This window comes from Microtus ochrogaster, chromosome 4 (genome assembly GCF_000317375.1).
Source record: "Microtus ochrogaster isolate Prairie Vole_2 chromosome 4, MicOch1.0, whole genome shotgun sequence".
Classification (NCBI taxonomy): domain Eukaryota; kingdom Metazoa; phylum Chordata; class Mammalia; order Rodentia; family Cricetidae; genus Microtus; species Microtus ochrogaster.
Window position 1 is genome coordinate 71,277,378 of NC_022011.1, and position 24,973 is coordinate 71,302,350.

Sequence of the window (24,973 nt, forward strand, 5' to 3'; positions counted from 1 at the left end):
ATATCTTGTTCTTCTGAGCCCTTAACTGCTCTCTAGGAAGCTGTTGTGTACTGCCTTGGCTGCTTCCTCAGGGGCCCTTCGCCCTGGACTTTGAGAATATGGTATGTTAGCTGCCTCTGCGGCCTGTCCTTCCCTCACTTTGAAATGATTTTGAAAGGGCGTGTCCCAGCATGTCCCATCAGAGTTAGTTAGGTCTGGCTAAGATACTTTATGTCAAGTGCCAAGTCTTTTGTTTTGAGTCCGTGCTATTTTTATTGGTGAACTCTTACAAAGGAATTTGGTTATTGTAAGAAATTGGCTCCCATTGCCAGAGCTGCTTAAAGATGCTTGATTTGCTGTTCCTAAGATGAGCCAAGTTTTCTCCTCTGTAAGCGAAGTGGGAGATTTGGGCTATGGTGTGTGTGCACACATGCACACCACCACTTTTCCAAGTTGGCTGAGGCATACCTAATCCCTTTTCACTGTTGTATATTTTGGGGTGGAACCTGGTCGCCTCTGTCCACACTAGATCATAGAGCTGGGATAAAGGGTTTCATCCTTTGTGATTTAAGTGTCCCTCTTGTCTCTCTGAACCACTTTGCTTTCTGTGGCTGTTGAACCTTTATCTTAGGTATATCAGGCCATGGAAAAACCTGGGTTTATCCATAGCTGCCTCAGAACACAAAATAACTGAGTGCCTTATTGTATAAGTTTAAAAATGACTACTTGTTCATTTGAACTTTAGCTTTGGTTTTTAGGTGGTTTGGGAGGCTTTTAGTAAGAATTTATGTTTTAAGCTTGCTGGGTTCAGTTTAATCCTCACACATACAAGTTGTGTGTGTGTGTGTGTGTGTGTATGTGGGTATGTGTATGTGTATGTGTATGTGTGTGTGTATGTATGTGTGTGTATGTGTATGTATGTGTGTATGTGTATGTATGTGTGTGTATGTGTGTATGTATGTGTGTATATGTATGTATGTGTGTATGTGTATGTATACACATATGTATAGATGTCTTCCTTATTTAAAATGCTTGGGGCCATAAATATTTTGGATTCGTGGGTTTTCCACAGTGGGATATTTTTTTTTTTTCGAGACAGGGTTTCTCTGTGGCTTTGGAGCCTGTCCTGGAACTAGCTCTGTAGACCAGGCTGGTCTCGAACTCACAGAGATCCGCCTGCCTCTGCCTCCCGAGTGCTGGGATTAAAGGCGTGCGCCACCACCGCCCGGCGGTGGGATATTTTTTCATAATCAGTGATGTTCAAAGATCTAAAACTTGAAGCATTATGCTGGTGTTCTTGAAAGGTTTCGTGTTTTCGATTTAAGGATTTGAGACATTCACCTTTATTCATCCCCCTTAGAGCACAAGGCCAGTGAGAGACAGGGAGAAAAGCGCTTGTCTAGTACACTCTGGGGTCTCTGGAGAATGTCTGTGACACTGACCCAGAGATGTGTGTGACATATTCTTCTTTTCACTCATACCTGATGTGATGTCCTGCATGTGACCTTGTCCAGCTCAGCCTGTGCTCCACTGTAAGGGACATGTCTTCAATGTCTTCATGCCTTCAGTGTCTTGGCAGGTAGCTGGACCTGTCTGAGGTGTGACCATTCTCAGTGTGCTGCAGGAGTGACAGCTGTTCAAAGCTGTGGACTTCATACAGATGTTTAGAGGTGCAAAGCACATGTGAAGTAGGATTAGCATCATCTTTACTTCAGGGAATTGTGTTTAGGTTGAATTTATGTTTTTTATAACTCACATTATTCCCAAGGCATATTTGAAATAATATCAGAATAGGGGCCAAAGGGAGGCAGGACTCAGAATCAAGTAAGAATACAGTGGTACTGCTGTGCCCTAAGATGTACTGTTGTTCTAACCTCAGGAGCCCCAGGCCAGAATGAAAAGGGAACATGGCCATTGCATGCAGACTGTTCTTAATGACATGGGAGGAGGCAGTGCAGCTCTTTTGTTTTGTTTTGAGACATGGTTTCTCTGTGTAGCTTTGGTGCCTGTCCTGGAACTAGCTCTTATAAACCAGGCTGTCCTCAAACTCACAGAGATCCGCCTGCCTCTGTGTCCTGAGTGCTGGATTTAAAGGTGTGCACCACCACCGCCCCGTTGCAGAGCAGCTCTTAAGAAGCACAGAATCATTCGTTGTTCTGGTCTTTTCCTTCTAAAGACACCTACAAGCAGTTGTTTGATGAGTTCAGTATCTTTAGAGCTGACTTCCTAGAGGCAACAGAGAAGAAGCCAAGAACTCGGCAACCAGCTCCCACTTCTACATGGCTTAAGCAAGCTGGTGAACTTTTCTGGGCCTTTCTTTCCTTATTTGCAACAGATAAGAGTAGTACTTGCCTCCCAGGAGTTGGCTTGTGTATGAAACGGATTCATGGATATGCAAAGCCATGAAGCATTGTATAGAAAGCACTTCACTCATAGCATAGTGGTCGTTTAAATGGTTAGCAGGACTGGAGGGATGGAACTTGGCATATTACTCTATATCTTAGTAATTTTAGCTTATCATAACTCCAGCTGCATATAATAGCTCTTGAATATCTGTGAGCTGCTGAGTCTAGGAAAACACCACAGGTAGGTTCTGTTTAATCTCGATAGGTACATTTTAAGATTGCTCTTAAGTGCGCTTTTGTGAGGCTAAAAGAACTGAGCTACAGAAAGTTGTACCTCTTGTCCCAAGCCACAAAATGAATTTGTGTAAAAGCCAGGAATTTAACCTGGTCGGTAGATGAACCTGGGCTCGTGCTCTCAAACAGAACAGAAAGGCCCTGGCTCAGGAGGTGGGTAAAGTGCTGGCTGTTTCCGCACAGGACCTGAATTTGGATCTGAAGCTAGGCACAGCGGCATGCACCTGTAATTCCACCCAGGGCTTGCAGATCGGGAGACAGGGCCAGGGGTTGGGGGGTGGGTTCTGGAGACTTACTGGGCAACCATTCTCACTAGAATGGTAAGCTCCAGGCTCACTGAGAGGGTCTGTCTCACCAAAGAGAGCAGTAGAGGTCAATACATTTGATGTTGACCTCTGACCTTTGCATGCATACACACAGGCAAACACACAGAGACGTGTGTGTGTGTACACATACGTACACAGGGTGGGGAGGCTATTAAAGTCTAAATCTTCCATGTGCTCAGCAATTAGTCTTGGGACACAGCCTTACCCTGTGCACAGCCTCACTTCCCTTGGCCTACCAAGTAAGTTTTCCTTCCCCGTAGTTCTTGCCCCACAAATGCTGTGGATGATGGAAGATGGGAAAACTGAAAGTGCAAAACAGACACTAACCTATTTTCTTAAGAATTTGTTTAAGAGTTTACTTTTATCTGTGTGTGTTGTGACCAGCATCAGCCTGTCACCTTAGAAAGCTTTGGGCAGCACCGGCTTCATTCATAAGGACAAGGGCAGAGTCCTCCCTAAAGGGGCCTTCTGGGGCTGGGCTGGGGGCTGGCTTTGCCCGCCAGGGCTGAGAGCTCTGGCTTATGATGCAAGTACAGGATTTTTTTTTTTATTTTATTTTATGTTAGTCTTTGTTTTTGTTTTATCCTTTAAGTTGGTGAAGGTGAGATCAAATATCAGCCCCAGCTTTGTAGAGGTGAATTTACAGATCTTGCAAAGTCTGTTTTTGTGTCTAGTGGAAACCCTCGCCTCCACTCCTCAAGGATGGGAAAAAATGCCTAATAAAGAAACCAGGAGGGCTGGAGAGATGGCTCAGAGGTTAAGAGCACTGGCTGCTCTTCCAGAGGTCCTGAGTTCAATTCCCAGCAACCACGTGGTGGCTCACAACCATCTGTACTGAGATCTGGCGCCCTCTTCTGGCGTGCGGGCATACATGGAGGCAGAATGTTGTATACATAATAAATAAATAAATCTTTTTTTTTTTTTAAAAAAAAAAAAAGAGAGAACCATCCTTTCTGAAAATTCCAGTGTGGTAGCCCCCACTTAAGTAGCAGGGCATCTCATCGCCCCCTCCCAGAAAAGATAATTTCTAGTTTCATTTTACCTTTTAGATTGATACCCAACCTGTGGGTCACAACACTTGGTGGCAAGGGACACTTTCATGGGAGTCTCCTAAGAACATCAGAAAACACGATATTTACATTACTTTCATAACAGTAGCAAAAATTACAGTTATGAAGTAACAACAGAACAGTTTTATGATGGGGGTTACCACAACATGAGGAACTGTGTTAAAGGGTCACAGCATTAGGAAGGTTGAGGACTGTGCTGTTGATAAAATAGCAGAGAACTCTCCAGCACCCCCTTACAGTCTTTCCTTGGTTCTGTCCTTCACTGTGCATAGTGTGTGTCTGCTCTGCTCTGATCAAGGGCCAGGCATCATCGTCCTCGTCATATCTATTGGTTTCTGCCTCGGCCACAATGAGGTGACCTTTCTGAGGACCCTACTGCTGACTTTTACCATTGGTACTTCCATTTTTTTTTAATTTTTATAAAAATGGGAAAGGCCAGTGTAACCTGGAAATAAATTGCATAAATGGACACACCCATCTAAACAAAACTGAGCTGCTCTGCAGATGGGGACCGAGGAGCTAGAGGAAGTGGGTTTAGCAGATGCTGGCCCTTGCTTAAGAGCTCGTGGTTGGCCTTGAAGGTCAGTTTGGATTTTCCGTTTGTGATATATGAAAGATAGTTGTCTGGTGTGAGGTGTGGTCTCTGTCACCTCTGTCCAAGTCTCCAGGTCAGGTGTAAGAAGCAAATGAGGGGAATGAGCGTCCCTGGTTTGATTCTCAAACTGAGCCACCCTGAACCACTGCAGTGACACACCCTTGTGTGTTTGGGTGACAGATCTGTTACAACATCTTATGAACAGCCCTACTGATGAAATGACTTTGTTCCCAGCAAGTTGACAGTTAAGTGTTCTCTCTCTCTCTCATCAAATCTTTGCCTGGAGAAGAACTTCAATATGTAAAAAAAAAAAAAAATCCACCAAATGAACCATTTTGTGGTGTACAGAAGTGTTTCAGATGGTTACATGTCAGTCACGTTTGTCTTTAGATGAACATCTCCCATGCCGAGTCCCTCATGCTAGGGTGAATTATTCAGGGTCGTCAGGGTAGGGTATGTGCCTTTTCCACAATTTAATCACACAGACAACACCTTGTTAAGGGTTTGCCAAGTAAAAGCGCTCGTGTGACTGGCTTCAGTGCTGCATGCTCACACGAAGGGGGGGGGGCATTCCTTTCATGCGTCTTTGTATTTTGTTGACCAAAGACAATGAATCGATGCCCTCCTCTCCCACCCTGGTCCTGTGTCTTTTACACCCCGCCTCCACCCCTTTTATCTGGTCAAGCCAAGTTCGCTGACCCTCATTAGAGCTGGTGCTGAGGTTGGCTTTCTCAGCAGGATGGTTGGAATTCCTGAGCATAGTAGCTTGTTCTGAGTTTGTTTGTTATATCCCTCCTCGCTTCCGAATATGGGAATATGGTATCCTGATGTCCTTGTGGCTGCTGAAATTTGAGATGTGTCCTCGCTGGGGGAGTTTGTGGGATGAGGCTAAAAATACTCATTCTGGGTGAAAGAGGAAAGCCAGGTCCTTTTGTCTGTCATCAGCAGTGTCTCCTTAGAATTCCTGTGGAGAACCTGATCTGGGCTGAGCCTGAGCAAAGTATACCTGTGCTGACAGGTTCCTAATCCCCCACAGAAGAACCCAAGCAGCAAGCACACAGCAGACGGCCTGTGGGGAAGAAGGGTGGAGTTGAACCCTGTCGCCAGGCCTGGCAGGGCACACTTGTCAGCTTGTCAGCTGCTCCAACTTCCGGCTTCTTTGCAAGCTGGCTGGCGAAACACACAGGTTCTATTTTTAGCTCAGGGCTGTCTGATGTGTTCCCGTTGAAAGACATCAGTAGCAGCTGCAACAGAAATCCTGATTTAAAGGTCCCATTTGTCACAAGAATGAAGCTTCCTCACAAAATGAAGGAAGACAGTGTTCAGAAGGTAGACCACGCTGGTCTCATCCAGCACAAGGCTTGGCTCCCTTCTTTTTACGGAGTCCTGTGCCTCTGTGTGCAAATGCATGTCTGGGGCCCTGTGTGCCTTTTGATTCTTTTCTTAGTTAAGGACAGCCGGGGAAGGAGGAGGAGGGTCTCTGAGTGAAGGAAAACCTCAGCGTTGTCAGTGGCAACAGGATGATTCATGACCCACTTGCTGGGATCCTGCTCAGGTCAGTTCAGATGATGTAAATTACGGGAGACAAAAACGATACAATGTTTATATCCTTCATAACCCCAGGGTAGGGACAGACGCCCCTAACAAAAGATGTGGTAACAGGAGCAGAGTGTACCAGAGGTCACACCCTGGGAAGCCCAGGTGTACGAAGGAGAGGGCTCACAGCTCACAGAGGCCATCGAGATGAGGGCTTCTAACTCAGCCTTCTGCACAGGCAACATGGGCAAGGCCAGCAAGTGTGAGGCTTGCGTGACTGTTTCTCAAGAGATTCTGTCTGGCTCTCCCTGGACAGAGGGGATGCCTGTCAAGGGAGAATTCCCATAGGGATGTCAGTTTCCCATGCACAAGGGGTCAGCTCATTTGTACGCAGAGCTTCTTCGGGTATCTCAAAATAATCAATAGAGCTTCTGCCAGAGGGAGATCTGGGTGTGGCATATTCTGCTCTTCCACAGTGCAAAGTACCCTAGGTCCCATCTCTCAGCTGTTTTCGTCTCAACTGTCCCACCACCATTATTGTGGCGGGAACAGACTGTGTAGGGGGTAAGTTTGGATGTCTTCTCCTCCTTAGGGACCTGTCCCCACACCTACACAGAAGTAGGAAATTCTAAAGAAGCATCTTACAGAATGTAAGATGCCCTTTGTCATTGTCTTAGTCGGTGTTCTGTTGCTGTGAAGAGACACCATGACCACAGCAACTCTTATAAAAGAAAGCATTTTCTCTGGGCTGGTTTGCAGTTTCAGAGATTAGTCCATTGTCGTGGTGGTAGGAAGCGTGGCTGCACACAGGCAGACATAGTGAGGTAGCCTAGAGTTTTACATTCAGAGGCACAGGCAGCAGGAGGAGAAGAGAGCCACCAGGTCTAACTTGGGCTTTTGAAAATTTCAAAGCCCACCTCCTGTGGCACACTTCCTGAACAAGGCCACACCCAGTCCTTTCCAATACTGCCCCTCTCTGGTGATGAAGTATTTGAATCTGAGTCTGCAGGGGCTCTTCAAACAACCACAGGCAGATTTCTCTTGTCTCCCATGTCAGTGAGCTTCAGTGGCTTCAGAGTGTTAAAATCTAGTAATAACAGATGTATGTGGTGTTGGGCACTGTGTTTGTTACTCAGTTTTTCGATAGTTAAGATGCATTTAAACAATGAGATTTGAACTAAACATCTGATGAACCGTAGGGCCCTTGACATAAGTCTGATCTGGACACTTGAGGAAACTTTCTTGGTCAGACACAGAAAATACACTAGGGGGCTGGAGAGATGGCTCAGCAGTTAAGATGCCTGCTCTTCCAAAGGTTCTGAGTTCAATTCCCAGCAACCACATGGTGGCTCACAACCATCTGTAATGAGATCTTGTACCCTCTTCTGGCCTGCAGTCATATACACAGACAGAATATTGTATACATAATAAATAAAAAATTTAAAAAAGAAAATAATTTTTAAAAAAGTACATTAGGACAGTGTTTTCTATCTCATCCTGAGGCATTCCGGAGTGTCTCCGCTCCATTCTGGGCCCCTCAGGTCTCCGAGTCCTGGGAGGCTCTGCATGCTGGTCCTCTGCACCTGCTAGAGCATGTAATTCCTGCCTCGGTATCAGCACGGACTCTTCACAGGGACTGGGGCTAGCTCTACATCACCTCCTTGGAGAGCAGAAAGGGTCTGTCCTCCCTTCTGGAGCAGCATTCTAGCACAAAGGCTGTTAGGAGGTGCTGTGCCTTGTGGAAGAGCACAGTTGCCTCGGGTTTGGACACCTTGACAGCCACCAGATGCTAGCCCAGGAGTGCTCGCGGTCAGGCCCAAAAAGGCCAGTGTCAGCTGCTAATCTGCTACCTCGCCTGATCCCCTCACTCGCTCCTTCTGTGCTGTCTGCTGCAAAAACAGCCAAGAGACTTGAGGTCAGTCAGAACAGTGCCCCTTGAACACATTTTCCTGGAAAAAAAATGTGCTGACCTACTTCCTGAGAAGGTACCAGGTGTGTATCGCTGAGAGAGGAGGAACTTAACAAGAATGGTCTGACCGGGCCGGCCCTGTAGTGCTCCCCACCTCCCCAGCTGCTGGGGAAGCTGCTGAAGAAGGGCCAGTGCCCTGGCTGTGAGGTCCACTTACATGTCTCAGGGGCTCATGACCAGAAACAACAGTGAGAGCTGACTTGCCTTTCTGGAAGGGTGAGGGGCTGTGTTTTCCTTGTGTCTCCCTGTGCTGCAGATGCTAGGCTCCCAGACAAGTTCTTCCTAGTAATCTGCTCCCTCCCACAGTTCCTGCATGATTCCGTGATTTTGAACCCAACTGGGAGAAGTCAGGTGATGGTGTCAGCTGCAGTCAGGTCCAAGCTGTCTGGTCTGTAGTGTATGTGTGTGTGCACGTGTCTGTCTCTTGGTTAACCTTGGTCACCAGAGCCATGTTTAGGGGAATCTGGAGTGTTTGTGAGCAGAGGGCAGAGGCTTAGGAGTCAGCCCTGATGGCGTAGTGTGTATGGAGGGCCACAGGAGGAGCAAGCGTCAGCCAGCCCTGATGGATGCGGGAGGTCTGAAGGGATCAGTGCAGGCAGGCATGTGTTGGAAAGCAGCCTTCCTGAGCACAGACTTCTGAGGTGCTCGTTACCACACACCCGTAGCTCTACTGAGGAGTCAGAGCATGGGGCCCACCCTTTCCAGAAGGAGGGTCTGAGGTTCCCTCTTCAAGACGGCTCTTGCAGTATGGGTTTTTACTGTGTGTCCTTTGCTATTCGTTAAGTGTGTAAGACTGGCCTATTGAGTTGTGTTTAGGCATGGGGCATGCATGTTCCTGGATGTGTAAAGTTATTCACTGGTATTCCCTTCTTACTGTTGATGGCAGTGTGGATAGTGTCTGCCTTGAGGCCATGTGACAAATGCTGCCACACCTGTGCATATTCACCTGGCCTGTTTCCCACCTTATGTGGGATTCCCCTCTGTATGCTGTGAATACTATTGGTTAATAAAGAAACTCTCTTAGGCCTGTGATAGGGTAGAGCAGAGCTGGGGGGGAGGGGAGAACTAAACTGAATGCTGGGAGAAGGAAGGAGTCAGAGCTGTGGAGCCGCCACTAGAGACAAACACAGAAACTTAGCTGGTTGGACAAGACCTCGTGGTGATGCACAGATTAACGGAGATGGGTTAAATTAAGATATAAGAGTTAGCCAATAAAATGTTAGAGCTAATAGGCTAAGTCATGATTTAATTAATGCAGTTTCTGTGTAGCTATTTCGGATCTGAGCTGCTGGGAAATAAACGAGTGGCCTCCGATGTACACCCACCCCTGTCTCCTTCCATCGTTCCCACCAGTGAAGAATGGGGCCCCTCGCTCCACCATTCTCAGTTCCGTCAGTGGCGGAGGAGCGTGGACACTTCTTGTATGCTCACTGGTATTGACTTGCTCTTTTGTGAAGGGTCTCTTCTCTTTCCCCGCCTGTAGCCTGAGAAGCCAGCCTCGTTCACTAGCTCCTAAGACTACTGCTCTCTCCTGGAAGCTAGGAATTGAGGATATATTTAGAAACAGGGTCTTCCAGGAAGGCGTGAGAATGGTGCCGCAGCCATGCTTGGCTTCTCCTTCCTCCCAACATCAGGCCGCTTCCTCCTGGGGAGCATCAATCCTGCCTATCTCAGAACCCTTTGTCCCACTGAGAAGCCATTCTCTTGGCCTGGTTTGTCACCAACACCCAGTTGTCCTTTCTTAGACATAGTTCCTATGACAAAGCCAGGACATAGGTCTGCCATGCGAGTGTTCTTTCCCACAGGTGGTGTGCCCCGCCACCGAATAACACCACCAGTCTGTGATACAGCTGACACTCACCCCAGCACCTTACTTTTTGTTTGATAACATCAAATCCAACTTGTCAACGAGGTGTTTACATTCCAGGAGGGCAGGAGTGATAGGATGGACACTCTTAATTAACGCAGTAATTCTTTTTATTTATAAAATTTGTGTGTGTGTGTGTGTATGTGTGTATGTACCACAGGAATGTATGGGCCCATGGCATGGAGGCCAGGAAAAGGCATTAGTCCTCTGAATCTAGGGTGATGGTGTTTGTAAGCAACTGAACTCGGGTTTCCTGGAAGAGCAGGAAGTGCCCTTTACCACTGAGCCATCTCTCCAGCCCCTCTGTAATTGTTTCCTTGAATGGACTCTGACTTAAGGCTAAGAGACCAGATTTGAATATAACATTAGTCTGCGATATACTGTGTTGCGATTGTCTCTTTTTGAAAAAAAACAAGCCCCAAACTTTCTAAACCTGTGGTTAAAGCAAAGCATGCTGGGGCCAACTGAGGTGTCTTTGCCCTCATAGCTCTAGGAGCATAGTTTGACTTGAGCTGGAGACCCACGTGGGACAGCTCACATATGGCTGACCTCAGTGCCCTCCACCGAGGCTCACCTGAGACTGCCCTGTGCATACAGCCTCACCCCAGAGCTGCTCAGTCCTCCTCACGTCTTGGCAGCTGGCTTCCAGGAACAAGCACTGAGGGGCAGGCAGCACAACTTGCCCGTTTCCAGAGACCCCGGCCCAGACATTAGCATAGTGCCGCTGTGCTCTGATGATCACAGATACCATACATACATACTGATGATCACAGATACCATACATACATAGACTGCCCAGGTTCGGGAGGAGAGAGCATGTACCCAGGCAGTGGTAAGTTGAGGCCCGAGAGGCCCTGGCTCTGCACCTACTGACAGCTCCCTCCACCCTTCCCCTAGCCCTGACTGCTGCTGCTGGGAGAGGAAAGCTGGAGGCCTGCGAGCTGCTGCTGGAGCATGGAGCTGCTGTGTCTCGGACCAACAGGAGAGGGGTACCCCCTCTGTTCTGTGCAGCCCGCCAGGGGCATTGGCAGGTGGGTACCTGGGGGCCCTGGCTGCTTTAGGAACCATAGGTGGGGATTGGGTTGACTGTTGAGAGCACCTGCGGCCCTTAAGGCTCATTGCAATCCCAGGCTTCTCCCTCTGCCATCATGACTGCTTCTCAGAGGTAAACATGACGGATAAACATGACGGGTAAGTACAATCAACGAGGCAGACTGGGCAGGAGCTCGGCACCCATGCTATGCCACAGACCAGTAGTCTCCTTAACTCCAGGAGGATTACATTACAGTGGTAGAAGGTTCACGATGGCTTGTCTGCTGCTGTTGTTTGTTTTTGTATCCTGTACATAAAATGTATTAGAATAATAGCTGCCATCTTTAATGCAAGGGAACAGGGCATCACTGGCCCGTAGCTTCTTCCTTCATTTTGAAGCAGCGACCACATCTCTCCCCACACTCACGCCATGTTATACCTGCATTGTGCACACCAACAGCTTCATGACCGCTCATTACACAGCCCCTGTGATTAACCCTCTGCCCAGCTCAGTGTCTCTCAACTGACAAGGAAGGTGGAAGGGTTTGCTGGTGCGCGAACTGAGAGCAGTAGGAAGATGCCACTCTGCCGTTCTGGCATTGTGACAGATGATGTGCCCGGGTAGCCTGGCTGACCCCGTGGATAAAGTGGCTTCCTCCGCCTTACTAGCATGCATGCTATAAAGCACACTGCTGATGCAGAGAATTCACTTCAAGGAGCTTTGCTAAGAGTTGGCCTCTGAGAAGGACAAGCCACCCCCTAGTGCTACATCTGAGCAGCGCATGTGACCAAGGGTGCTGAGTTGCTCTCCTGCCTTCGACCCTTCTCTTGTTACTGTAGTTAGCCCCCTGTCAGTTTGTCTACAGGTGTCAACCCTGAGGAAGCTCAGGTTCCTTATGATGGCCTGGGTATTTGTATTCAGTCTGCAGAGTGAATGACATGGGTAGGTCAAATCTGTCTATCGCTGCAGAGCCCCAGATACACAGGCATTGTGCTGCTCCTCAGGACCAGTTTGGAACCTTAATGGCAACTGCTGGCCCCTTCCCTATGCTGAGTTACCCATGCCTCCCTGCAGTGTGGCTGTTTGTTCTACCATCACCTAACTGTGGCTGGCATGCCTCACAACTAATGCTACCTGGTACACGTGATTTTGTGCATATAATAACTGGGCACCCTAGAAGAATACATAGAAGGAGATTTGGTTGAAACAAATACAGTAGAAGGGTTGTTTGAGCCCCATGTATCACACAGCGGGTGGGAAAGATCGAGAACCTGGCTGGGTATAGAGACTGGCTGAGTATGGAGACGGTGGCTTTCGGTGCAGCAGGGTGCAGCAGGGGGGCTGATTCTCGGTACTTCTTTCAGATTGTCAGATTGCTGTTGGAACATGGCTGCGACGTGAACCTGAGTGACAAGCAGGGTCGCACGCCTCTTATGGTGGCTGCCTGTGAAGGACACCTGAGCACCGTGGAGTTCCTTCTTTCAAAGGGTATGGCGTGTTGCAGTGTGCTGGCTTCTTTTGCAGGAAGAGCTTCAGTAGACCCGCTAGTACTTCCCAATTAGCCTTTCTGTCCTGTGTATTTTCTAAGGCATGGTGCAGCCTGGCTGCTTATCATTCAGCTTAGATGAGACCCTCTGGCCATCAAACCTGCTCGAGTCGATGTACTCACAGGCCGGCATCCAGATGGTGGAATCCTCAGGAGCCCAGGTTTATTCGTGTTCTGTGATTGTATTCCTGGACTTGGGGATTACAAGCTGTGGCCTAAGTCAGGTCCAGCCACCCCTTTTCAATAAGCCAATTTAAAGAACCAAATTAAAAGTAGAAGGCAAAAAAAGGAAATTTACTCAGTGTGGCCACATTGGGAAGAAGAACAGAGATCCAGTAGCCTCCTCGAGTCTATCTTTGGGGTCCTGAAGTGAAATCAAAATGTAACTTAAGGCCAAGGATATGAATGTCTAAGCAGTTCTGGTCAAGGTTGTTCCTGCATGCCATTGGCCCGTCATTGTCTGGGCTTTCATCTTACCCTGCTGTGCGGTCTAACAGTTGTTAAAACTGGGAAATCTCTTTTTGGGAAACAAGTTCTTTCTCTCTCTGGTGCTTTTTCCTTCTCTCAGCATGAGATTCTTGGGGGGGAAAGCTCATTCTTTGGGGTCTGTTTTTCAACAATAAGATAGTGAGATTGGGAAACACAATCTCTTTAGAACCTCTTCATTCCTGCCAACCAGTTACAAATGGTGTCTGCTCTCAGGTGCTGCTCTTTCTTCCCTGGACAAAGAGGGTCTGTCGGCCTTGAGCTGGGCGTGTCTGAAGGGTCACAGGGCCGTGGTCCAGTACCTGGTCGAAGAAGGAGCAGAGATAGATCAGACAGACAAAAACGGCCGCACGCCCTTGGACCTGGCTGCCTTCTATGGTGATGCGGAGACGGTGTGTACTAACGGGTGTTCACTTCCGGTGTGCACCTTCCCCCATGTGCAGGATGGGACCGATGGGGAGGGGGTCCTGCTGTGATGCTCGGGCTTCATGAAGCTGTCTGACTGTGGCCTGTGTGTGTGCACACATGCAAACATGGTGTATGGGGGCTTTTCAGTGGTCCAATCCAGGGCTGTCAACCAAGATTTTAATGCACTCTTTAAAGCCTGGAAGTCCGACCCCTACCAGCTGCACATACTGCAGACATGGAGTTGAACACGTATGCCTCATTTACAGCTCTGTTTTTATCACGTGCTGCATATAAATACAGTCCCTGTGTAGGCCATTCAGAAACCATTTTCCCTTTTAGAAAAACAATTAGCTAAGAATCGTTAACTTAAAATATACTATTTTAAATTGTTTTCAAGCTGATTGTTCTAAGTTCTTTTAGCTATAATTTTAGTTTGTACACTGGGAACTGGGAGACGTCTTCCAGGGAAGATGCCGTGCTTTGTCGGGGTGCACATTTCAGACCTCTGCAGGCACTAGAGCCTTGTTGAGCCACTTGGGAGACGTGTCACACTGTGGAGAGGGGTGACCTGTGGTCAGGATTTTATTTAGACGTTCATCCATCAGTAGAAATGTCACTGGACAAATGGCTCTTAAAAGAGTCTACTCTCGATTATTATGGCTGTGTGCTCAGAAACGCAGTTGTCAGACCAAAGGGCAATCCTTTGGTTTGCAAAGGTAAAGTCTTACACAGCCCTGCCTGGCCTCACGCTCCCTAGCAAAGCCAGTGTTGGCCTTGCACTTCTGATCTTCCCCTCTATACATCCCAAATCTGATGAAGGTGTGCGCCATTATACCTGGCCGTAATTCTGTTTTTTAGTTTCTGAGGACACCCATTACCACAGAACCCATCTTCCACACTGAATGGGAGCTTGCGTTTCCATGCCAGGGGCTCCAATGTCTTCATATCACCATTGACCCTCCACACTCTTTTAGAATATAATTAGAGTCCTTTGAGTGTGGGTTGATATCTCACCCTGGCTTTGATTTCCATTTCTTTTTTTTAAAGATATATTTATTTATTTTGTATACAGTATTTTGTCTGCATGTATGCCTGCAGGCCAGAAGAGGGCACCAGATTTCATTACAGATGGTTGTGAGCCACCATGTCATTGCTAGGAATTGAACTCAGGACCTCTGGAAGAACAGTCAGTGCTCTTAATCTCTGAGCCATCTCTCCAGCCCCCTGATTTCCATTTCTTTAACAACTGGTGACTTAGAGCTATTTCACATACTTGCTGTGTCTCCTCTATGGAGAAATACCTGTTTGAATCCCTTACCCACTTAACGGTTTGGTTTTATGATTATTATAGCTCTTTTTATATTCTAGACAGTAACCTCTCTAGTATTATCTTGAATACCCAGTGGATTGGTAGGAAACGTGTTCTGTTGCATACACACAACCAAGTTGGATATAAGTTTCTTTTCTAGTAAGTGGAAACTTTGGAGTGGCCAAAGTAGTTCTTTTTCTTAGCATCTCCCGTGCTGTGCACACACAACTATTTCGTCACACCCAGCCTTTATCCTGTGACCTCAGACACGCCATCCTCTTAGTCCTAATAGAGTCATCTCTTTCTTAAATCCGAAAATGAATGATGCTGGCCCATCTGGTTCCCGGTTGCTCATGTCTGCAGCTTGTCCTCCCATGCGGGGTGAATCTGTGTGTCTGGAGCGTGTCGGGGCTCACTGCAGAAGCCTCCCTGCTAGCTACGGCTGGAAAGGTGACCATGAGTCCTGCCTGTGGCCTTGGAAGTGGGGTCAGACACAGGCTGTGTACTTGGTCTCACACCTGTCTGTACCTGTGACTCACCTTCCTCATCACTGGCAGAGATTCTAGCCGTGGGCTGTGGTGTCATGTCAGTTTTATTTCTGGTCCCACAACAGCCAGAGGCCCCCGTGCCGCTCTGGCCCTGAACTGCTCCTCAGGCTTATGCTGTCCCTGCTGCTGTAGGTGCTGTATCTGGTGGAGAAGGGAGCTGTGATTGAGCATGTGGACCACAGCGGGATGCGCCCCCTGGACAGAGCCATCGGTTGTCGGAACACCGCTGTGGTGGTTACCCTGCTTAGAAAAGGAGCCAAACTAGGTCGGTGAACCTCACTTCCTTTAGGCCAGTGAACCCCACTTCCATTCAGCAGGGCCAGAGGGTCAGCTTCCAGAACCTTCTTTGAAAGGACTAAAGATGTTGTACCTGCTAGGGGTCCGGCATCATGTGCATTCTCTCTCTCTCTCTCTCTCTCTCTCTCTCTCTCTCTCTCTCTCTCTCTCCCTCTCTCTCTCTCTCTCTCTTTCTCTCTCTCCCTCCCTCTCTTTCCCGCCCCCTCTCTCTCTTTCTCTTTCCTCTCTCTCCCTTTTGCTCTTTCTCTCCACCGCCTGCTCTGCCCTGTCTCATGTCTCGTTTAATCCCAGTCATCCAGAAAACTGAAGTAGCTTTTGATAATTCTGTTTTTTTTAAAAAATGACATTTTATTTGTGTGCATGAATCCAAGCTGCACACAGAGGTCAGAGGACAGCCGGTGGGAGTCAAGTTCTTTCTTTCTTTCTGCTACGGGGTCCCAGCAATTAAACTCAGATCCGCAGCCTTGGACGTAAATGCCTTCAACCATTGAGCCATCTTCTGGCCATTACCTTCTAATACTACAGGTAGACAGAGAGCCGAGGCTAAGGGAAAGGGACGCTCACACCAGGAAGTATTAGCATCTTGCTTTTTTTATTGCTGTGATGAGACCCTGGCCAAGGCAACTTACAGAAGAAAGGGTCCATTGGGGAGTTAGAGTTGGAGGGTAGTCCATGACCATCGTGGTGGGAAGTGTGGCAGTGGCAGGCATGGGGCTAGAACAGTAGCTGAGAGCTTACATCTGATCCAAAAGCTTGAGGCAGGGAGATAACTGGGAATGGCATTGGCTCTGGAAGCCTCAAAGCCCACACACACACTCCCAGATATACTCCCAGAAGACCACACCTCCTAATCCCACACAAACAGGTCTACCAACTGGGACCCACCGTGCAGTTATATGGAGGCCATCCTCATCCAAACCACTGCAGTTAGATTCTGCTTTAACTGGAGATGGGCTGAGCATCCGCGGCTCAGAAAGCCCTGGATGGTTCCGTAGAACAACAGTAGATACTGTTCTATGGTTCTCAGTGCCGGCTTGACAGAAAGCCATGACCCCAGCGTACACAGTTTCTGTGAAGGAAACGTTGAGCAGAGAGTGGGCATTAGCTAAAGGGTGTGTGTGGGGAGGCTCACCTGGGTGGTTGGTAGAACGTCACATAAATCCAGCGTGTATGCAGGGGAGAACCACAGCGCCCCTGATTTGTCCAGGTCCTTTGACCATGAGCAGTTTGGGGCACAGGGGCCTGCGTGGAAAATTGTTTGTCCCAGTATTTTAGCAGTTTCCCTTTTTCCCTTGATCCTGTAGTGACCACGCCTTCTTTATACTTGAAAAAGAAGCACAAAATGCCGAGGGAGCTCAGTGGCCTCCCAAGGTCATAGTGAGTGGCTGACCTGCAGGCTTGTGACTAGCAGTGTCCCAAGGCCAGGCTAAGTGCTAGAGGGAAGGCTGTAGCCAGTCTAGACCAAAAGAGAAGCTGAACAGGGATGGAACAGGGGACTCAAATTTGGACCTCAGAGCGGACTAAAGTCAGAGTGCAGGGGCCTTAGAGACAGCAACCTCCCACCCCTAACATACTGGGTGCTACAGGAGGAAGATTTGCCTGTGAGGGCTTCATTGCTTTTTCCTGACTCCTTCTCAGGGGAAGGCGAGCACTTAGTTCCCATTGTTAAGAGAGCAATAAGGAGAGCTTTTGTGGGCACGGATGAGTCCCCAGCAGGGGCTGCCTCTGCATAAAATGGATGGCAAGCATAAACCAGCTTGCTAGTTTCCTGCTGCCAGGAGCACCTAGGCACAGCCCTGAGTTCCTGCAGCTGGTGCAGCCTAGGAAGCACCCCTGACAGCATGTTTTTTTTTTGCAGGAAATGCCGCTTGGGCGATGGCCACGTCCAAACCTGATATTTTGATTATACTTTTACAGAAATTGATGGAGGAAGGGAATGTGATGTACAAGGTAAGTGCCTTTGTCTCTCTCTGTGCTGCTGTGGTTGGCGTGGGACCACCTCTCAGTCTGGTATTGGATGCTGCGGCCACGCTCCTGTGTGGAGCTGTAACTTAGCAGGAATGCAGTTCCAAAACGTTCCCACCTGACCTCTTGCTCGGGAGCCTGCTAATCTCCGAACAGCAGAATCTTAATGGGAAAGCAATTTTCTTTGTGTCTGAGAACAATTGTCAGGAATCCTCCCGGCAGTGACTTCCTGAAGGTGAGTCACTGCTAGGTCAGCTGGCACATCCCACAGGAAGGTCCCTTGGCTTCCCTACCTTCCAGAAGTCCAAGCATGGCACTGGACCTAGTCACGAGGTACACGGCAGAAGATGCCAGGGAGCACACGGAGAAGGAAAGAACATTTAAGGGGACAGGAGGATGGTGTAGTGGCTCACGTTGGCCGCCACGCCCGGCTGCCTGACTCTGAATCCTAGACCCCACTGGTAGGAAGGAGAGAACCGGGTCATACAGGTTGTCCTCTGCCCTCCGCGTGTGTTCTGTAGCGTGTGTGTGCCAACACGATACAAATACATGCCAAATGAATAAATGTATCTGGAAAGAAAATTAAAAAAGAGCCATCCAGTGCCCCGCCGCGGCCTTTCACTTTTATGTTCTTAAGTATAAATTTGGGGATTTTAAGTGTTTTTAGTGATATTTTTTATTGAATGTGGCCAAGTAATACGTTCACAGTTTCTCAAGAGATAGTTATTTTTTTTCCTCCCAATTTCCCTCAAAAAAAAAAGAAAGAAAACCTACAGGCTCAAAAATTTGATCCTAAATTTTCCCAAATGAGCTATTAGTTCAGATCCATGGTGGGTAGCCCTAGTAATTGCTTGCAGCTTTGCAGACTGTGCAGCCCAGCCAGCTAGTGCTGGTACAGAGGTAGGCGCAGGCCACAGACACACAGGCCCCGGGGGTGTGGCTACGCCCAGGAAAGCGGTAAATAGGTGTCCGTGGCCACCGCCTGGTTTAGGTAGGTGTGTAGGCATATTGCATAGATACTACTCTTTTCAGACCTGTAATTAGGTAGAATTAAGATTGGGGGGGGGGGCACCCAAGATGGTGACGACTTTGGTCCTTTTCCCTACTGGGCAGCCTCATCTGCTAGGTTGTTCATTTATTCCCCGTTTGTTGTTTCTTTCATAGTAACAAATAACGAGGCATAGAGCATGAGCCAGCAGGGTTCCCAGCTTGGAGGCGATTGGAAATTGAGTTCAGGGTGTATATTGTTGTGGCTTTGAAGTGGTTTTAATATGGATTCTGCAAGGTAATTATGTCAGAAATAGCCAGCCATTTCCAACAGGCGGCAGCTCCTGCTGAGCAGTGAGGCTGACTGAGCAAATGGATTTCTTTAGCCTTGAGAGGGATGCGCAGTGGCTCTGATTTCCAAAGCCTGTTCTTCGGTGCTTCTCGGAGAAAAATTATTATTCGACAGCAAGCTGCAGGTTTAGCCACGAGTCACTGTCTGCTGTAGGAACAACAGCATTTTTTTCATCAGCTTTGCCTCTTCGTTGGCTTTCTATTCTACTTGAAATTAAAATATATTTCAGTGAAACACGGTTCTTGAAATAACACTGAAGTTATATGTGAGAAGATAATTTGCTGTGTGAAGGTGGAGAGTTGGTGATTTTGCAGCTTACACTTTCTTGTTAAGCCATCTATGTCCTTGTGGTGTGAAGTTGGTGCAGCCTGAGCACGTTCACACTAGTCAGTGTCTCGGTTCCTAAGATGCCTACCTGTCCAGATCCTTCTCACGTGCTGTGATGCTTTTACGTGAGGGAGGGTCTTCAACACTGTGGCTCATCTTAGGGCCCCTGGGAAAGGATAACTTAATGTGATTTTTGAATCCTAGAAAGGGAAGATGAAGGAGGCGGCCCAGAGGTACCAGTACGCCTTAAGGAAGTTTCCTCGGGAAGGATTCGGGGAAGACATGAGGCCCTTTAATGAGCTCAGAGTCTCCCTCTATCTCAATCTGTCTCGATGCCGGAGGAAAACAAACGTAAGCCAGCGTTGTTATCCTTACCCAGTTCTTTAGCAGCAGGTGACGGGAGGCTCAATCTTGGGACACCCTTCTGTCTGGGGTGCTGCGAGGTCAAGGTCATAGCCACTGCCCACCTCCCAAAATGCTGGTGGAAGAAAGCACTTAGGTTGATTTGCCTTTGCTTCAGCGAAAGCAGCAAATACAAGCTGTGCCCCCCTCCCCCAGCTGTGATGCTCCCAGCTTTGTCCACAATCAAAGGCCTTCCCTCCCCACATTCTAGAAAAGTCCAGCAGAAATGGCCGTGACAGTCAGCCTGCCTTGTGGCTCTTAGGTTTGTTCAGGGGGTCTGCTTAGTGAATACTCAGTTTCTCACCCACAGTGGTTAGCTTGTACTTTGTTACTACTGGATGTCTCTAGTTCTTCCGACTGATGTTTGAAACTTCACCCCACCCCCACCCAGTGTAGCTCACCTGCTCTGGGGCCCACACTCCTGCCCTGCTGAGAGAGCAGAAGGATGGATGCATGCACACAGACATATACACAGACTGCTCTCGTGTTGGACTCTGTCCTGTTACCTTTGCCTTCTGGGCCCGGTTGCCACTGCTCTCTCCTGAGTCATAATTGCTGCTTCTGTAATGGATCTGAAGAACAGTCCTCAGCTCTGGTTATCCAGCTTGAAGCAAGCAGATGGGGACCTATGCCTTGCGCTACCCCCCAGGTCCCAGTGCCCCGCTGCCCTTAGAGCAGAGCTCCTGGGAGACAGTCCCTGTTCTTGACACTACTTCTGACTCATGTGTTTAATTGTTGGCCCCAGGACTTTGGCTTGGCAGAAGAATTTGCTTCAAAGGCTCTGGAACTGAAACCCAAGTCCTATGAAGCCTTTTATGCCCGGGCAAGAGCCAAAAGGAATAGCAGGTACTCTCTGGGGTCACGTGACTATGGGAGCCTTTTCGGTCTGGGAGGTCTAGCCTGCTAGATGAGTTTGCGGGTATTTTCCTTCATCAGGGTTGTTACTCAGACAGCTCTCATCCTTTTTATAGAGACCAGTAGCTTCCAAGAGGCATGGTAGCGGCTGTTACTATAGTGGTCAGCCTTTGACTTTCTTCATATTCCCCTCCGTACCCCAGCACAGAACACCTGCCGAGTTCTTGCTTCAGTGAGACTGGCAAATAGGGGTGGCAGGGGAGCAGAAGAGGGTTGTGTCTGATCTCTGAGTTAGAAGGGGGCATGATAAGGGCCAAAGAAGATACTGTGAGCCTGACTTTGGCACCCTCTGTCTGTGGATCTTTATGGATAGATCAGGGTCACCGAGTCACAATGCTCTGATGGATAGACCAGGGTCACTGAGTCACAGTGCCATGCTGCACCATACTCAGCCTGGCAACTCTGGGCTAACCAGGACCTAAACACCTCAGCAAGTGCTTGAACCTCACTCTTCCCCCTTCGAGGACAGCTAGGTTACATTCAGAGCATTCTCATACGTGGCTTCTAATCATATCTTCTGCTTTCATGTAAAGACAGTTCCTGGCAGCTCTGGCTGACTTGCAGGAGGCTGTGAAACTCTGTCCAGCCAACCAGGAAATCAAGAGGCTTTTGGCCCGGGTGGAAGAAGAGTGCAAGCAACTCCAAAGGAACCAGCAGCAAAAACAGCAGGGTCCCCTGCCAGCCCCCTCCAATGACTCGGACAATGAAGAAGACGCACCAGCCTCTAGTTTAAAGGACCCCTTCCCCATCGAGGAGGCAGAAGAGGAAGAATCCTCATCACCGGAAGAATCCATTTCCCCAACTCCCAGATCCCAGCCCCCGTCATCTGTCCCTTCCCCATATATCCGAAACCTTCAAGAGGGATTACAGTCCAAAGGCAGACCAGTGTCACCACAGAGCCGGGCAGGAACCAGCAAGTCCCTGAGAGAGACTGTAGCCCAGCCAGGCTTGGTTATGCAGCCTACCAAACAGGCACAGATAGTGAAGACCAACCAACATCTGGGTTCTGGGCAGTCTAGCATGAGAAACAGTAGCACAAAACTACAGGCGTCTTCCCAGAACCCTCCCCCAAGTCCGATGCCTGGTAGAATATCTGTAGCCCCTGCCGCCAGCAGAAACCAGCATTTAGAGGGACCAAGTCCTTTCCCTGCAGGAACTGGATGTGGCCACTTTGGGGATAGACTGGGCCCCAGCCAGAATCTCCAGCTGCAGCGCAGCGAGAGCGGCGCCGCTTATCCTCTACCAAGCAAAGTCAAAGCTGCCGAGCGGCTCCTGGCTCACGCCTCCATGACCGTGGACGTGGCTCCTGCAAGCCAGGGCGGGCCAATGAGTGGCAGCGATGCCCGGCACCCGGCTTCCCTCACTAGCTCGGGCTCTTCTGGCTCCCCATCCAGCAGCATAAAGATGTCAAGTTCAACCAGTAGTTTGACCTCCAGCAGTAGTTTCTCAGAAGGGTTCAAGGTCCAAGGACCAGACTCGCGAATCAAAGACAAAGGTACCAGTCAGGCGCAGGGCGGCACCACTGAACACAGGCCCCGCAATACCCCGTTCATGGGCATCATGGACAAGACTGCCAGGTTTCAGCAGCAGACCAATCCTCCCAGTCGCTCCTGGCACTCCCAGGTGCCAGAGGGGCTACTGACAAACACAGCCACTGCAGCTGGCCTGCAGTCTAGCTCCGAAAAGCCCGCTCTCAAGCCAGGCGGGTATTGTAGCCAAGCCAAACCCTGTTCGGTTTCCCCGCTGAGCACGAGCATCCACAACGGGGCACAGGTGAAGGAGCTGGAGGAGAGCAAGTGCCAAATTCCAGCCCTCTGTCAAGACAGCAGGAAAACTAAGGGTGTCCCTCATCTGTATCAGGAAAACATCTCGAAGCAGCCGCCGCCCCATGTCAGTACGGAAGCCCACAGGAGCCACCTCACTTCTGCGAAACCAAAGCGATCATTCATAGAGTCAAATGTGTGAGCCTTAAGCAACCCCTGTGTAGTATTCGGAGTGCAGTCTGTTGGCTCGTGGTAGAGAATAATGTCTTTTTTTTTTCATAATAAAATTACATTTTAGCCATATTTTCCACCTCTTGGGTGGATCTGATGCCATTGACATATTAAAAATGTAGAATAAAACTATAGCAAGTAGCTAGAAATCACCTGCAAACAGAATACTAAACAGAATTGAAAACTACAGTCAGCTTCTGTCAAATTTAAAGGCTGCCAAGAAGACATCAACTAATGCTGTTCTCTTAGGAGATGATTTGGTTTGCTATGTATAAAAGCACATCTACTTAGAGAAGAAAAAAAAAATCCATTGGTAAAAGATTGTAATTCCTGATGTACTATCTGGAAGTGTATCCTGGAGAAGACTGGGGAATGTTTAAGTTCCAGGCCCCTTAGTCACCCCAGTTCTTACATACGTATAAAAACTGCTTCTGGCTGGATAGAATGTGACTGTAAACAGCAGGGTTTTGTTTGTCAGGGAAATATGAGCACACCCAGGTGTCGTTCCCGTCATGGCGTTACTCAGAAGGGATCAAATGCGTATTTCCATGTTACAGTGTTTTTGCAGAGTATTTTTGTAGCCCCCTTTTAGGAACTATGCTCACGCCGCACGGTGTCACCGATAGAAGGGAAAAGGCTGTCTAGAACTTTGGTGAGCAGGTCAGATACTTTGTGCAAAAGTACAAAGACAAACTCTCTTGGTAGTGCCTACAAACCAGCTCTAGCTGGTTCCAAAAGTGCTCTAGACAGTGACGAGAGTCCCTGCATCGAGCCTCTGGTGTCCTCTGAGGACAGTGTTTAAACAGGATCCTTGAGGTCTGGGCGGCTGTTTTGCTTTCATTACTCAGTTATTATCTCGTGGTCACATGTTGTATATATAAATAGCTAGCCCAGTTTTATCCACACTTGTAAATATGACTCAAAAGAAGTTAATCTACAGACAAACAGCAAAACCCCGCCATCTATCTGCATGTTCTCTGTAAACTTCACCGTGCTGGGGATCGCACTGGACGACGCGATCTCATGGCATGTTAACAGTATACCCGTAACGGCACTTTATCTCATCGTCTGAGCACCTCGGAGGTGCTAACGTCCGCGCTGGTGTAGCGTTCATCTGTAAAGATAAGGTACAGGGATGAGCCATGTTTTAAGGTATTTTTATATGAAAATGGTGTTATTGGAGGATGTCCAAATGCTGGTTTGAGAGAGGTGGGGGAAGTATTTTATACATTGAGATGTGAAATGTATTTTCTAGAACTGGGGAGAAGGAAGTTCTATATTTGCAGAATGTTTTAAAAATGAGTAGCCCTGATGTTTTCCTGTGAGCATCACTAAGGTTTTGTACAAGTAAGGGACCTTGCGGTGTCGTTTGGCATTTGTTCCTGTGTGTGTAGCGTGCTGTGTACAAAGAGCTAGGCCGTTTGTACGAGCTTCCTCTGAGTTCCGCTCTAATTACTCTGGCTATTTATTGTTTTCTTTAATATTTGTGAACGTCTTTCCTTTTGTTATGTAGTTTCGTTTCTGCACAACTACTGTACTTTTCCGTATGGAATAAAAACCATTACAACAGTGGGTTGGCATTCGTTCATGGGCTGAGTAGACAGTAATATCCCTCCTACAGCTATCCGCCTCGTGTTAGTGTTCCCCTGAAGAGTGGAAGATGCTTTCCATGTGCCAACAATCTCATATTTCATTTTCATTTCAGAACAAAGTGGAAGCTTCTGGAAATTCCAGAGGATGCTAGTATCCTAACTGGTGATTTTTTCCTTAAATAGGAAAGAAGCATGAGGAGAAGCCGTGTGTGCTGATGGGCTCGCCAGCAGCGGGTTAGCCGTAACCCTGTAGCTGGCGGTGCACTGAGCGGTTAGAGAATAGAGCTCGGGGAACGGCTGGCTCTTCTGGCACATTGGCGTTATCTTTCAGTTAAACGCGTCCATTTGTCTTTATGCCCACAGGTGGTTTCAAAGCAGTCAAGAATGATGCAGTTTTTGTGGCATCGTGATACAATACTTACTTGAAATGTTTTTGTTTGAAATGTTTTTGTTTATGTATTTTGTAACTTCAAGTTTTTGGAGACTTTCCCATGTGCATACTATATTCCCTTTTCCAGCTCCCTGTCTTCCATCCTCCCTCATCATCCCATGCCTTCTCAAATTCATGGCCCTTCAGTTACTGTCACACACACACGTGCACACACTCACACCCCTCCCTAATCTGCAGAGTCCAGCTATTGTTGCTTGTATGTGCATGCATTTAGAACTGGGTAGCCTACTGGGGGGCTTGCCTCTTGAGATGTTTTTCTTCTCTCAGCAGCCGTTAGTTGCCGGTAGCTCTCCATCTAGTGCTGGGGACTGTGAGATTTCCTTCATCCTTGTTGCCATATGTCTATGCTTTTTTCATATGTATGAGATTTTTATTTTTTA

The 24,973-nt window shown here is 48.2% G+C and overlaps 1 protein-coding gene across 3 annotated transcripts in view; it reads left to right on the plus strand.

Annotated features, from left to right (window-relative positions):
- Tanc1 (tetratricopeptide repeat, ankyrin repeat and coiled-coil containing 1) overlaps positions 1-24,121 on the plus strand; it is a 222,244-nt gene extending 198,123 nt beyond the window's left edge. For all 3 annotated transcript variants that reach the window (XM_026778563.1, XM_013345955.2, XM_026778564.1), the window contains exons 20-27: positions 10,879-11,012; positions 12,379-12,502; positions 13,263-13,438; positions 15,444-15,576; positions 17,467-17,558; positions 19,444-19,590; positions 20,387-20,487; positions 21,090-24,121. In XM_026778563.1, the coding sequence (XP_026634364.1) occupies positions 10,879-11,012; positions 12,379-12,502; positions 13,263-13,438; positions 15,444-15,576; positions 17,467-17,558; positions 19,444-19,590; positions 20,387-20,487; positions 21,090-22,521 (2,339 nt within the window). In that variant the 3' untranslated portion in view covers positions 22,522-24,121. The remainder of the gene's footprint in view (positions 1-10,878; positions 11,013-12,378; positions 12,503-13,262; positions 13,439-15,443; positions 15,577-17,466; positions 17,559-19,443; positions 19,591-20,386; positions 20,488-21,089) is intronic.
- Positions 24,122-24,973: the final 852 nt, after the last annotated feature.